At 55.7% G+C, this 12,879-nt stretch overlaps 1 protein-coding gene across 3 annotated transcripts; it reads left to right on the top strand.

Annotated features, from left to right (window-relative positions):
- Positions 1-662: 662 nt before the first annotated feature.
- STOML1 (stomatin (EPB72)-like 1) lies at positions 663-9,885 on the top strand. Of its 3 annotated transcripts, none has more exons than XM_012640659.1 (7): positions 663-855; positions 2,967-3,073; positions 4,189-4,338; positions 4,632-4,835; positions 7,750-7,924; positions 8,362-8,574; positions 9,052-9,885. In XM_012640659.1, exons 3-7 carry the CDS (start codon positions 4,210-4,212, stop codon positions 9,243-9,245), a joined length of 915 nt encoding a protein of 304 aa, XP_012496113.1. In that variant the 5' UTR covers positions 663-855; positions 2,967-3,073; positions 4,189-4,209; the 3' UTR covers positions 9,246-9,885. The 3 variants fall into 3 exon arrangements, with proteins under 3 accessions (XP_012496113.1, XP_012496112.1, XP_012496114.1); XM_012640658.1 differs by lacking the exon at positions 663-855 and adding an exon at positions 994-1,442; XM_012640660.1 differs by lacking the exons at positions 663-855; positions 2,967-3,073 and adding an exon at positions 4,018-4,071.
- The last annotated feature ends 2,994 nt before the right edge of the window (positions 9,886-12,879 follow it).

Below are 12,879 nucleotides of genomic sequence, written 5' to 3' on the forward strand. Positions count from 1 at the left end.
AACCATCCCAACCACTGTGCTGGCCCCTGTGTACCCATTCTGTGCTCTGTTCGAACTTAGATTAGAAGGGATGGTGACAGGGCCTTGCCTTTGTAAAGCTTATAGTTGGGGGGGGGTGGGTAGAGGTGCAGGGGTTGGGGGAGACCCAACTTCCCAGGGACTGTGAGAGGCCTCAGGAACCTGCCCTACTCTGCAGCCTGGTCAGTACCCCAGGCCTTTAGAATCAGTCCACCAAAGTAAGAAAAGCCAAATATGGTGGGAGCCACCTGCAGAAGGGACCGGAAGTGGGCCGTGGCAGTATAGGGGGCTGGGCTGAGGGGGCTGGCTGAGAAGGCAGCACTGGGAAAGCTTTATTAGTTCCTTTGCTTGCTTTGGAAGGCAGCCTGCTCACAGCCTGCCCCAACTTCCTGTTGGAATTTAACACTTCTCAGAGTAAATTCACGATTTACATTTGGGTTTTCTCAAGCCATGGAGAGGCAAGTTATCTCTGGGTACCTGGATCAAGGGGCAGGCCGTTTCTGGACCTGCAGGACTGAGGGACCCCCCGCTGTGATGATCTGGGGCCCCCGCCCTCCTGTAGCTGTGTGCCATGCCCTTCCTCCTCACTCTGCCATGTTCCCTGAGGTTTGCACATGAAATTTCTTTTTTTGCGCCAGAGTCCAGGCCGTCCCGCTCCACCTTGACTGCAGTGACCTGGCTGTCATCGTTCAGCAAATAAGCACTGAGACTTGCTTTGTGCCGGGCCCTGCTTGCTGAGTTGTGGGGGACACAAAGAGGAGTAACTTGCTGACCACGCCCTGGAGAAACCCGAAGTCTAGATAAGGCACGCCCCCTCCAGGGTGTGCGCTTAGAGAGGTAGGGCTAAGAAGGCTGATAACAGCATTTCCTTGATTCTGGAGGCATTCCTCTTAAGAAGCCCAGCTTCCCCTCCCGCTTTTTTTTTTATTATTATTTTTATTCTTTAAATTTTAAATTCTTTCTCTTTTTTTTTAGGCCACTAGAGGCAGGAACCCCTCCCGCTTTTCTAAGGCCAAGTAGGAGCAGGGAGGAGGCGGCGATGACCCCTGGGCGCTCCCGGGAACGGAGACCACGCCCCCCTGCCAGGGCCGCAGTTCGGTCCTCCCATCACAGGGGACGCTGTGCGACGGCGGAGCGGGCTGGGGACGGCCTTCTCCTCCCGCGCCCCGGCCGCCGGCGGCCGCGCAAGTGAAGCCGGAAGCCGCGGCCAGCAGGGGCGGGGCGGTGCGAAGGCCAGCTGGTCAGGGCGGGCACGGCGCAGGGGCGCGGGGCGTGTCCCCTGTCAAGAGCCATGCTCGGCAGGTCTGGGTACCGCGCGCTGCCCCTAGGGGATTTTGACCGCTTCCAGCAGTCGAGCTTCGGCTTTCTGGGCTCTCAGAAGGGCTGCTTGTCCCCGGAGCGGGGCGGCGTGGGGACAGGGGCCGGTGAGTGGCCGCCCAGCACGGCGGACTCAGGGGGGACCGGCCGGCACCCCCAGGCTCGAACTCTCGGCCTCTAAGGAGTCGGCCGGCCTGGCGCCCTCCAACCCTAAGCGGAGGGGCCGAGAAAAGGATACGATGTGGTGAGGGGGCTTCACCGGGTACTGGGGTGCTAGCGCTGGTCCACCCTCCCTAGGGTCACGGGGCTGTGGCCCCAGAGCCAGCGTAGCTCCCATCCTCCAAAACCTGCTCCACCACATTTCTTCTTGGCTCTTATCAGCCCTTCAGGCCTGGCCAGAGGTTCCAAGTTCCCATTTTTCATAGAAAGAAACCCAGGTCTAGGCAGAGGAGGCCACCAGCCTCTCTAAGGGCACCTGCCACAGAGAAATGGAAGAATCTTCACCCTAGGGGGCACCTCTAGAAGCCCTGGGACCAAGCATCTCCCTGTTTCCTGAGGACAAGGCATCTCCCAGATACGTACACCAAAAAGGCAGACTCTCAGCTGCCAGTTGTGTCTGCCCTGGTTCTGTCTTGCCCCTTGGCTCCCTCGGCCCACAGGCCAAATCCCACATTCTTCAGCCTGACCACCAAACCTTGGTGGATTCAATCCCTCCCTGGCCCTCCTGTACTGACAGCTGCCCCATCCAAGGATGCTTTTCCTGTGGAAGCCCCATGGATCAGAGCCAGGCAGAAAGTGGGAGCCTTGATGCCCTGGGGCCTAGAGAGCCCAGAGGTCATGGGCTTCCTGGAAGGATGGAGCAGAGGCTCCTGCTTCCTATCCAGGGTTGGGAGGAGAAGGAAAGCAGCAAATAACCTCCTCCCAGATTCTGGAGCTGTCTCAGCTCCACTCTTGTCCTGGCTCCTGGTTCTCCAGGGTCTGGACCTTTGGCTTGGATGAGCCTCATCTTCCTAGGCCCCCCTCCCCAACAAGTTGCTGAATTGAAATATGCATTTTTAATGGTCCGTAAGACATTAAAATGTGGTGAGGGATAGAAAACATCTGTGGCTCCTATGATGAGCCATTAATGCTATATCCCTGTAGGCCAAGGCGTCTCTGTAAGGACCCCTTGCAAGCAGCTTCTGGGCTGATGGTAGAGGAGGAACGTGTTATGCCATCAGCATTCAGTTCACCCCAGCGCTTTTACAGATGCCCAGGTGCTCCTGGGTGTGTGCCAGCCATGGGTGGGCAATATAAGTTAGATGAGGGGACTGACCCCTGCTCAGTCCAGTGAGGAGAGCATCACACGGATTGGATTCTCAGATTCAATGGCTGTTGCCTAGCAGACAGCGAGGCCTTGTGAGGGTTGTTGGACTTGGGACAGATTATGGGAGGAGGGAACAATCCCTAACTAGAATCTGCCCAAAGATAAGGGGGTGTTGGGTAAGGGGCCACACTGAGAGCCCTGAGAAGGAGGGAGCCTCTAAAGGGCAAGGTGGGCGAAAGGTGCACTTGACCAAGTTCACTCTACTTGCAGCTTTTCTGCCAGGCCCAGTTGGTCTTCCTTGATTGCTCTTTTCTCTTGCCCCCAGATGTACCCCAGAGCTGGCCCTCCTGCCTCTGCCATGGCTTCATCAGTTTCCTGGGGTTCTTGCTGCTGTTGGTCACCTTCCCAATTTCCGGCTGGTTTGCCTTGAAGGTAAGGCTGGCAGGGTCAGGCCCCAGGGTGGTTGGGCCACACTGAGAGCTTTGGCATTGATGAATGAATTTCCCCGTCCTCTGCCCCACTTTCCCTAAACACTGTATTATGACACCTCTGTGAAATGGGCTAGGCAGGGATTGTTCATTCCCATCTATCAGATGAGGAAACTGAGGCTCAGACTTGTCCAGGGTCATACTGGGAGACAGTATGGGGTAGAAACAAGTCTACCTAAATTCTCAATTTCTGGGATCTGGACACTGGCTTTAAGGTGCGCACAGAAATCTTTGCCAAATCATCCTCCCTTTGGATTAGGCTAAATTAGAAATGAAAACACCCAGTCTGGCCCAGCAGGATTTAATGCATAATAGGAATTCAGGCCTGGTTTTCAACATGGGATGGTGCAGCTGGGAAAAGGATGAATACTAGAGCTATGGTTCAGCATCGTACCTAAAACCTGGGGTGAAGGTGGAAGGTCAGGCAGGCCCGGCCCTTTGTGTGGCCCTAGGCAACAGTCAACTTCTCTAGAAAGCCTCTGGGTTTGGTGTAGTCTGGAAGGGAGTCCTTAGAAGGTCCTAGATCCTAGTTCTAAAACTGTCATAGAAACAAATGCTGTGTGACTTTGGGCAATTTGCTTTGCCTCTCTGGGCCTTCATTTCTTAACTGGGACATAACTGCTTCTCTAAGGGCTCCAAGGACCTGAAGATGGATGGCAAAGTCCTTTGCCTGGGGGAATGGTTATTAGAGTAGCCCAGCCTTTTCCCCTAACTAATCCATGGGCAAACAGTTTCCTGGCGTGAGTCATGTCTAGCTCAGACTGCAGAGGTGAAGGCTCTCTAAGGATCTAGTCAGTGCAGTATGGTGGTTGAGATGCATGGCCTTTGGAGTTACTGGTCTTCGAACTGGTTTCAAACTTTGCTTATTTCATTTAGGGGTTGTGATTTTTGAGCAAGTCGACTAACCTTTCTGAGCCTTGGTTTTCTCATCTAAAAACAGAAGTAAGGATACCTGACTGTGACCAAGGCGAGGGGAGGAGAAGGGAGGAAGGGGCCTGGGCAAACGTCATTGCCAGCCAGCTGACCATTTTCAACCCTTTCCCTTGCCACTGTGGACAGATCGTGCCCACCTACGAGCGGATGATCGTGTTCCGCCTGGGCCGGATCCGCACGCCCCAGGGCCCTGGCATGGTTCTGCTCCTTCCCTTCATTGACTCCTTTCAGAGGGTAGATCTGAGGACACGAGCCTTCAGTGTCCCTCCCTGTAAGGTGAGGGGCTTCTCAGCTGCTCTGGACAGAGGAAGTGGGGGCTTGTGCAGAGTGTATTGTGGGTGCCAAAACCTTGGCCCCTGGAGGGGAGGGGGGGAAGAGAACAGAAGATGGAGGGAGGCTAGGAGGATGTCCTTGTACCTTACCCCTAACCCCACATACCCGGGGACACCATTTTGCCCTTGAGGAGCTAGCCGTCAGGTGGGTGGGTCATGCTGGGTGGCCCCAGTGGACCTGACCTCCCTGCAGCCCCAGGCCCTTGAGTGTCTCCTCTCTCACGGCCTCCCCCACAGTTGGCCTCCAAGGATGGGGCTGTGCTGTCCGTGGGGGCCGATGTCCAGTTTCGTATCTGGGACCCGGTGCTGTCGGTGATGACTGTGAAGGACCTGAACACAGCCACGCGCATGACAGCCCAGAACGCCATGACCAAGGCCCTGCTCAAGAGGCCGCTGCGGGAGATCCAGATGGAGAAGCTCAAGATCAGTGACCAGCTCCTGGTAGGCAACCTGCACCTGCAGTCACTGTGAGCAAAGCCTCACAGCCCTCTCGGCCTCAGGGTACTCTGTGTCCCAAGAGTGTAACCACCTTTGAAGAGCCGGTATCTGGGTGGGGCTACGAGTTGAGGAACAGAAGGTGGGCACAGACCATAGCAATCCTGGGCAAAAGTTCCCTGAGAAGGGGAAGTGGCCCCAGCACAAATGCTTGGGGCCCTGCCGGTGGCTGCTGAGGTTGTACCCTTCACTGCTCTGCCATGATGGCACTGGGCCTTGCAGTCCCCGTTCCAGATCTGATTCACTGGGTAGGCAGGTGGGGGAAGGAAACAGACCCGCCCAGCCCAGCCACCTTCTGGGGAATTCCCCGCCTGCGGCGCAGCATGTGCATTCTTACGGTTTTGGTTTCCTTTTTGGAACAGAACAAAGGGACATGAGGACACTTGGATCTTTTTCCTGCCTCTTCTCCATGAGTATGGGAAATTATCTACATGAATTTACCTTCAATCCCTCTGCTACAAGATGGGGTGGAAATAAAAACACGCGGCAGCGTGTCCTTGCAGCCACCTGAGCTTGTGCTTCCTCCCGTGTCCTGACGGGGGAACGTGGCTCAAGTTCCCTCACTGCCCTCAGCTCTGCTTTCCCCAGGGAAATTGGGATAGAGGCCCGAGAGGGAGTGGGATAAACGCAGGTCCTGGAGGCCTGATCCCTTCAGGAAGCAAACTGGCGAGCAGCCAGCTAGATGAGATTCCTGCGAAAATACTATCGGTGATCCTAACAATAGCTGTCGTGGGATAGCATTTTATGGTTTACGAAATCCTTTTGTCTGCCCCAGTGTGTCTCAGCTTCACGTTGTTGCTGTAAGAGGGCTGGTATCACTGTTTTATTTTGGAGGGAGGAAACTTCCCAGCCTCCTTCCCTGGCCCTCCAGGGTCCCCCGTCATGGGCCCCCCACCACCAAGGGGATGAAGGGGAGGCCTCAGAAATAATTTGACCATGATCAGGGGCAGAGCGGAGCCACAGCCAGACCACCTGGCCTTCCCCCGCCTCCCCTCCACCCCCCTGCAATCCAGTGTTCAGTGTAGCACAACTCAGGTAACAAATGGATAACAGTATTTGTCATAACACCACATCCCATATTCATTCGCCTTTAGGAAGAGAGAATCGATCTTGGCCTTGTTGCACAGTGCTTTGGTGGGAGAGAGGCGGTTTGGGGGAGTCAGTCTCACAGCAGGGCGTGCAAGTCATTTAGGCCCCTTGCCCAGACTGAGCTGGCGCCTGGTGGAGTGGGGTCGGTGCCTGCGGTTGGAAAAAAAGCTCTGGAAATCCAGCGCACCGCCCTCAAAGCCTCGTTCAAGAGCACATTTCTCATTCTTACTCTCCTTTTCGCCTACTCTTTATCCGGAGGGACAGCAGACGCCCCACCTCTCACCTGCTGGACCCTCCTTAGCCGCCATGCACCCCTTCGCTGCCCTCCTCCAGCCCCCACCCCGTCGCTGTGCAGCACAGGAGGAAAGCGTCCCCCCTCAAACCCATCGACTCCTGTGCTGTTCTTCCGCCTCGTTTCCTGCATGCTTCCTCCCTCTGAGGCCGTCCCTGCAGTGCTCTGGGTCCCCTTCCTCTCCCAGGACACCCTCCCTCCCTCTGTTCACCCTCTCTCTTTCCTCTCCTCTCTGCGTAGAAACGTGCCTCCCTTTGCCCCAGTCTGCTCCCACCCCCTCTCCACTTTCCTTCTGCGAGGCTGCCATCCCACACCCCACTTAGTCCGGGTTTCTCAGGCTCCGGAGGCAGCGCTGGCCAACATCATGGGACCTCCTGCTTGCCAGCCCAGTGGGCACTTCTCGGTTCTCAGCCCCTCCCTTACTTCAGCTCATGGCAGCCCAGCCACCTCTGCGTCCTCCTCCTCCACTCTGTGACCTCATCTGTGACCTCCTGGGAGAGCTCATCCACCTGGGGGTTCCTGCTACCTCTGGACACCGCTTATTCACAACACCGGCTGCTGTACCCTGGGCCCATTTCTCCAGCTGCCTACTGGACCGCTGACCATCCCATAGACACCTCAAGCTTACAGCATTTAAAAAAAAATCATTCCTCTCCTCCCACCCGCTGTGTGCGCTCTCTAGGCGAATGCCACTCTCACGTCCATTCAGGACGCCACGCCAGAAGCCCGACTCCTCCCCCGCCACGGCCCTCCCATGTCGCACATCCAGGCAGCGCTGGGCCCGTGGTCGTGCTTCCCTAGCGTCTTGCTGGAGCTCGGTACGGTTGTGTCTCCCTCGGCGCATCTGGGCTTCACAGCCCGCCCTCTGTCCCACACCAGATCCGCGTCATGTCTCGGCTGCAGTTTGAAATGATGTCTTGGTCTCCGTGCCTCCACCCTCCGCCCCTCCAAGTCAGTGTCCACACAGCAGCCAGCAGGATCTTTCCAGAAAGCAAGTCTGCTCCGTCACCTCCCTGCGTAAACTCCCTGCTGGGGCTCCTTGTTGCCTTGGAATGAATCCAAGCGAGCAGGAGCAACCCGCCTCTGACCCCTCAGCTGTCTCCAGTCCCCAGCCCACACCTGAGGATCCGGCTAAGTGGAACTCTGCTTACTCCCAGCTCCTTGAATATTCCAGGTTCTCCTGTCTAGGCTTTCGCACATGCTGGTCCCGTTGCCTGGAAGGGTCCTCCTCCACCTGGAGAATCCTTCCTCCTGCTGGCTTCACCCCCCTCTGCTGGGGCTCCCTACCGCCCTCCCTCCTACCTTGGCACTTACCATAGCTGCGTGGCAATTGCTCTCTGCCTGCGTTCCTGGCCGGGAAATTCTCAAGGGCGAGTGTGGTGTCTCTGTGGCCACGCGTGGTCATACTGGCCTACCCAAAAAAGTTGTTCAGGAAAGGTTTGTTGAATGAATTCCATTTCTCCCCACACTGTCCTCCAGCTAGAGATCAATGACGTGACCAGGGCCTGGGGGCTGGAGGTGGACCGCGTGGAGCTAGCAGTGGAGGCTGTGCTCCAGCCGCCCCAGGACAGCCCAGCCGGGCCCAGCCTGGACAGCACCCTCCAGCAGCTGGCCCTCCAGTTCCTGGCAGGAGGTGCCCCATCTCCAGGGCCAGGTGAGGAGCCTCGGGGAGGAGGGTGGAGGTGCTCACCCGCTTGGTATCCAGCGCAGACTTTGCTACTTGCTCCCTTAACCAAGCACTGCTGTTCAGTGCACAGCCCAGGCGTTCAGCCCACTCTGATTCTAGAGCTAAGGCAGTGAGAAGAGTCCAGGTGTCTGTGAGTGTGCAGAGGCCTTCGGCAGCCTCCGTGGGAGGAGGCGACAGCACCAGAAGGGTGGCTGAAAAGACTTTTACATCTGAGGCTGGAGTAGCTTAAACAGGGTTGGGGGTTTAGGCTGAAAATTCAGGGGCAGCATTTTAGCAGAGGAGGAGGTTGAACAGAGGCCTGAAGGGGATGTAAGAGAAAACTGCTGCAAAAGGCAGAGGCCACAGTGAGTGATACTGACCGCTTTCTCTCTGCCTCCCTCCCCAACCCTGTTGGCCACCCCCAGCGGACACCTTGGAAATGGTGAACGAAGTTGAGCCCCCTGTCGCTCACGTCGGTGCTGGGCCCAGCCCGAAGCAGCCTGTGGCCGAGGGCTTGCTGACTGCTCTCCAGCCCTTCCTATCTGAGGCCCTGGTCAGCCAGGTCGGGGCCCGCTACCAGCTCAATGTCGTCCTGCCTAGCGGCACCCAGAGCACCTACTTCCTGGACCTCACTACAGGTGCAGCTGCCCTCCGTGCCCTCCTTGCCACCCAGGTTGCTTGTTACCCTCCCCCATGGCGCTATTTTAGACTACCCCTGCTCCTGCCAGCAGTTTGGGGTGAACCCACAGCAGTCGGGCTCAGACACCATCTCTAGACAGTGATTTTCCAGGCCTTGGTCTCCTGCCATAGGCAGGACAACTCAGATGGCTGGGCTTCCGGTAACCAGGGGCCCTGCAGAAGGGCTCTGTGCCGAGCACCTTTTGTGCGTTACCTCGCCTTCATTTCACCTATGATTTAGAGATTATCATCATCCCCATTTCACAGATTTGGAAACGGAGGCTCCAAGTAGTCACACAACTGATAGGACTCAAGCACAGGGTGTTAGCACCTGAACTCTTAAGCAGTACTCTCCACTCCTCCCAATGGGACAAGATAACCCCTCCCTCCCCCATAGCTGTCTCTCTACTAATACTCAGTTTTCTTTTTCCCCACAGGGCAAGGAAAAGTGGGACATGGGGTGCCTGATGGCATCCCTGACGTGGTGGTGGAGATGACTGAGGCAGACCTGCGGGCCCTGTTGTGCAGGGAGCTGCGGCCCCTGGGGGCCTACATGAGTGGGCGGCTGAAGGTGAAGGGCGACCTGGCTGTGGCCATGAAGCTGGAGGCTGTTCTCAGGGCCTTGAAGTAGCAGCCTTGACTGACCATCCGTAGCCCAGCCCTGAGCCTGGCACCAAGCATGGAGGGCTTCTTGGAGGAGGAGGCATTGGTCTGCACCATGAGAAGTTGAGGCCCTAAGACGTTGCAGGCTGGGAGAGGCTGGGTCAGGCTGCCCTGCACTTCTCTAGCGGTTCTCTAGACAAGCCTTTGCCCATCCCTGTCCCCAGCGCGGAGTGCCCCACCCTGAGCTGAGTACATGGAGGGACAACAGGAGAGCTAGGCCTGCCCTGTCCCGTGGGCTTCCTGACTGGAGAGGCAGGACTCACAGAAACAGCCTGCTGGCAGCTGACTTGGTCCCTGTGTGAGGGGACAAGGCGCATGGCTCCGGCTCTAAGCTCCAAGGCGGGATCCAAGGGGTGGGAGGAGAAGGAACAGCCTCCAAGAAGAGGTTCACCGCAGCCAAGCGTCTGGGGATGGGGCCGGACGCCTTCCTGCTTGCAGTCCAGGCCCGGGCTACTGGGCGGGGGGCATGGGAAAGAGCAGGGTCCGCGGCCCCTGGCGCCGCTCGCCAAGATGCCTGGGCTGTCTCCCAGCTCCGTCCTGCATGCCCGATGAGCTGGGGCCCGGGGCAGCATGAAGGACAGCCCCGCGTTCCTGTGCTTTGTACCAGAGGTTCGCCAACCTCAGACGAATAAATGTGTTTACAATGTACAGGAGAGAAGTGGTAAAAGCGGGGGCCTGAGGGGTGTGGGGTGGGCTGGGGGGGCCTATGAGGCAATGCCTCTGCTGCTGGCCCAGGCAGGGACCAAGGCCCTGGAGGCTGGCACAGACCCTCACAATATTTGAAGTTCTTCCTGAGTGTCTAAAGCCCCTGGGAGCGGAGGTGGGGCGGGGCAGGGTGGGGAGCTCTCTATTCCTCTTTGTAGTTGGGGGACAGGGTGGCCAGGAAAGCGAGGCGTAAGCATGTCAGAGCTGGTCCTGCAAACACGTGAACTTACTGCTGGGCAGGTGGGGGCTCATAACCCACTCGAGAGGAGTTGGGGCCACTATCAGCTTCCCCCACATACGCCGCGGTGACCATTTGTCCACTGGCTGAAGGAAGAAAACAGTCACTGAGGCGTGGCCTTAGGAGCCAGCCCGGATTTCTGCTCTGGTGCCCCAGCCCACACCCCTGTTCCCCAGGGAAGGGGGGCTGTGACTTCTCTAGTCCTAAGAAAGCTAGCTTCCTGGAGAGACTTGTGGGGAGAGCAAAACAAAACCGCAAAAACTAGAGCCTCCCCTTTAAGAACAGCCCTCAGCCTGTCCTCTGGCGCCGACCCACTTCCCCCAGGGCTCAGTCCCTATGCCCCTCTGTCCCTCCTCCACATGGCCTGAGGCACCTCCCTGAAGCCCAGCACAGACCCCACTGTCATCGCCAGGGCCACTGGGGTCCATGTTTCTAGAGCCCCTCCCCAGAGCCCCAGCCTGCCGCACCTGCTGCTGCCCCTCCGCTCATCTGGGGGCGCTCTCGGGGCTTTCCAGCAGGGGCTGTGTGTTCGAACACCCGCCCTGCAGTCCCCACCGGCCCCACTGCGGCCACTGGTCGAGGCCCAGTGCAGCATGGTCGTCTACGTTCTCGCCCGGGCTCCCTTCCACGGCAGCTGTCCTTGCTGCTGCTGTGCGGGCGCGCGTGCCTGCCGGCCCTGAGCCCGCGAGGGTTCCCTGCGCGGCAGCCACACGCAAGCACGGGGACGCCCCCCCGTCCCCGGCCTCGCCATGAAAGCGCCGCGCCTGTGCGGGGCAGGGTGGCAGGAGAATGATATCGAAACTTAGGGAAACCGAAACTCCCCAGATTTTCTCCGTGAGCTTAGGAAGTCAACGTTTACGGGAAACTGAAACTTACATCCTGCTGTCTGCGTGGGTGGAGGGCGAGGCCTGCCGCCAGCCGAGAAGGCGCCCAGCGGAGGGCGCTCACTCCTGCGCCCGCACTCCAGGAATGGGACTCAGGGGTCCAGTGGCCCCTGGGCTGCGAACACTGAGCAGAGCTTGAGGTCCACAGGGAGGGAGGATGACAGACCCCAAGGGGTTGAGTGTGGGCAGGGAGGGCGACGGCGTGTGGCAATCAGAGAAGGCTTCCCTGAGGAGGTGAGGTCCTCCACATCGCAGCCACGTGGGCGATGAGAAGGGTTGGCGGAGGGGAAGTCCCTGCGAGGGCACAGCTGAAAGAGGCAGCCGGGCATCTGTGCTTCGGGGAACTAGAACCTAGAATGTGGGGGCGGATGTGTGCCCGGGTCGAAATAGTAACCGTTGTGGTTCGCCAAATGTATGCCTATACTGCACTAGACACTTCCTATGTATTATTTTTTCCTTGATAACCTGATGAATAGTGATAAGTTATATTATGCTAGTCAATATACCGATATGTGTTATTTTGATGTTATTTTTAAATAACTATTTGAATTTTGATTGGCTCATGTATTCATATGGTTCAAAAATTTAAAAAGATTAAAAAGACATACTATGAAAATTGTCCCTCATTCTCCTGACTCCATCCACATTTCTCACACCTTCCTCCCTGCTATTACTATCTTGGTTGTTCTTCCAGAAATTCTTTTTTTTTTTTTAGAAAAAACATATACAAGAAAATCCAAATATATACCCTTTGGGTTTTTGTTGTTGTTTTTATATAAATGGCAACACAGACACAATGTTGCTTTGTTCACTTAACATTACTCCCTTGAAGATGTTTCCACGTTAACACAGGCAGACTTTCTCTATTCTTTTTTGTAGTTACATAGGATTCCATCCTATGGATGTATCATAATTCATGTAATCTGTCCTGTATGGACGGCCATTTAGATTATTTCCTGTCTTGCTACTTGAAACACTGTTGCAGTGAATAATCTTTAACGTGTGCTATTTCATTTGTGGTTTAGTTTATCTATTAATATAAGATAAAATCCTGGAAGTGGAATTGCTGGGTCAAAGCATTTGTAATTTAATAAATATTGCCAAAATGTCCTGTCTGGGAATTATACCAGTCTACACTCCCGTCATCAGTGATCGAGAGTGTTTTTTTCTTATAGCCATGCCAACACAGTGTGTTATTAAACTTTTTCCAGTGTAGTTTTTTGTTTATTGTTCAACTGTTTATTGCTTTGTAAGATTTGGATTTCTAGCCCCAGCAAAGCACAGGATTTTTGCTGTCTTCCCCCAGTATTTACTTTTTTAAAAAAAATAAGGTATAATTTACATACAATAAAATGTGCCCATTTAAAATGTATCCTTTGATTGTTTTGACAAATGCGGACACCTGACAAACCACCACCCGTTACAATCAAATGCAGAACATTTCCGTGCACTCACAAAGCTCCCCCTCCCTTCCCAGTCAGTGCTCGCTACCTCCAGCCTCAAGCAACCGCAGACCTTTCCAAAAAGTGCCTGTTGACCACACCGTGGGTGTGGTGACACTTGGTATTGTCAGTCTTTTTAACATTAACCACTCTAGCGGGTGTGACTGATAATGTTGAGCCACTTTTCATGTATTTATTTGGCATATGTATTTTGGGAAATGTGTGTTCAAATATTTTGCCCATCTAAAAAATGGGCTGTTAATATTATTGAGCTTTAAGAGTTCTTAATATGGGGCTGGGCACAGTGGCTCACACATGTAATTCTAGCACTCT

This window comes from Propithecus coquereli, unplaced genomic scaffold, assembly GCF_000956105.1.
Source record: "Propithecus coquereli isolate 6110/MARCELLA unplaced genomic scaffold, Pcoq_1.0 Scaffold155, whole genome shotgun sequence".
Classification (NCBI taxonomy): Eukaryota; Metazoa; Chordata; class Mammalia; order Primates; family Indriidae; genus Propithecus; species Propithecus coquereli.

Bases quoted from the DNA above. Each gene is read 5' to 3' on its own strand.
- STOML1 (XM_012640658.1), top strand. From the start codon at position 1,310: ATGCTCGGCAGGTCTGGGTACCGCGCGCTGCCCCTAGGGGATTTTGAC. The intron at 1,443-2,966 runs GTGAGTGGCCGC...TCTTGCCCCCAG, and splicing joins CGGCGTGGGGACAGGGGCCG to ATGTACCCCAGAGCTGGCCC. The intron at 4,339-4,631 runs GTGAGGGGCTTC...CCTCCCCCACAG, and splicing joins TCAGTGTCCCTCCCTGTAAG to TTGGCCTCCAAGGATGGGGC.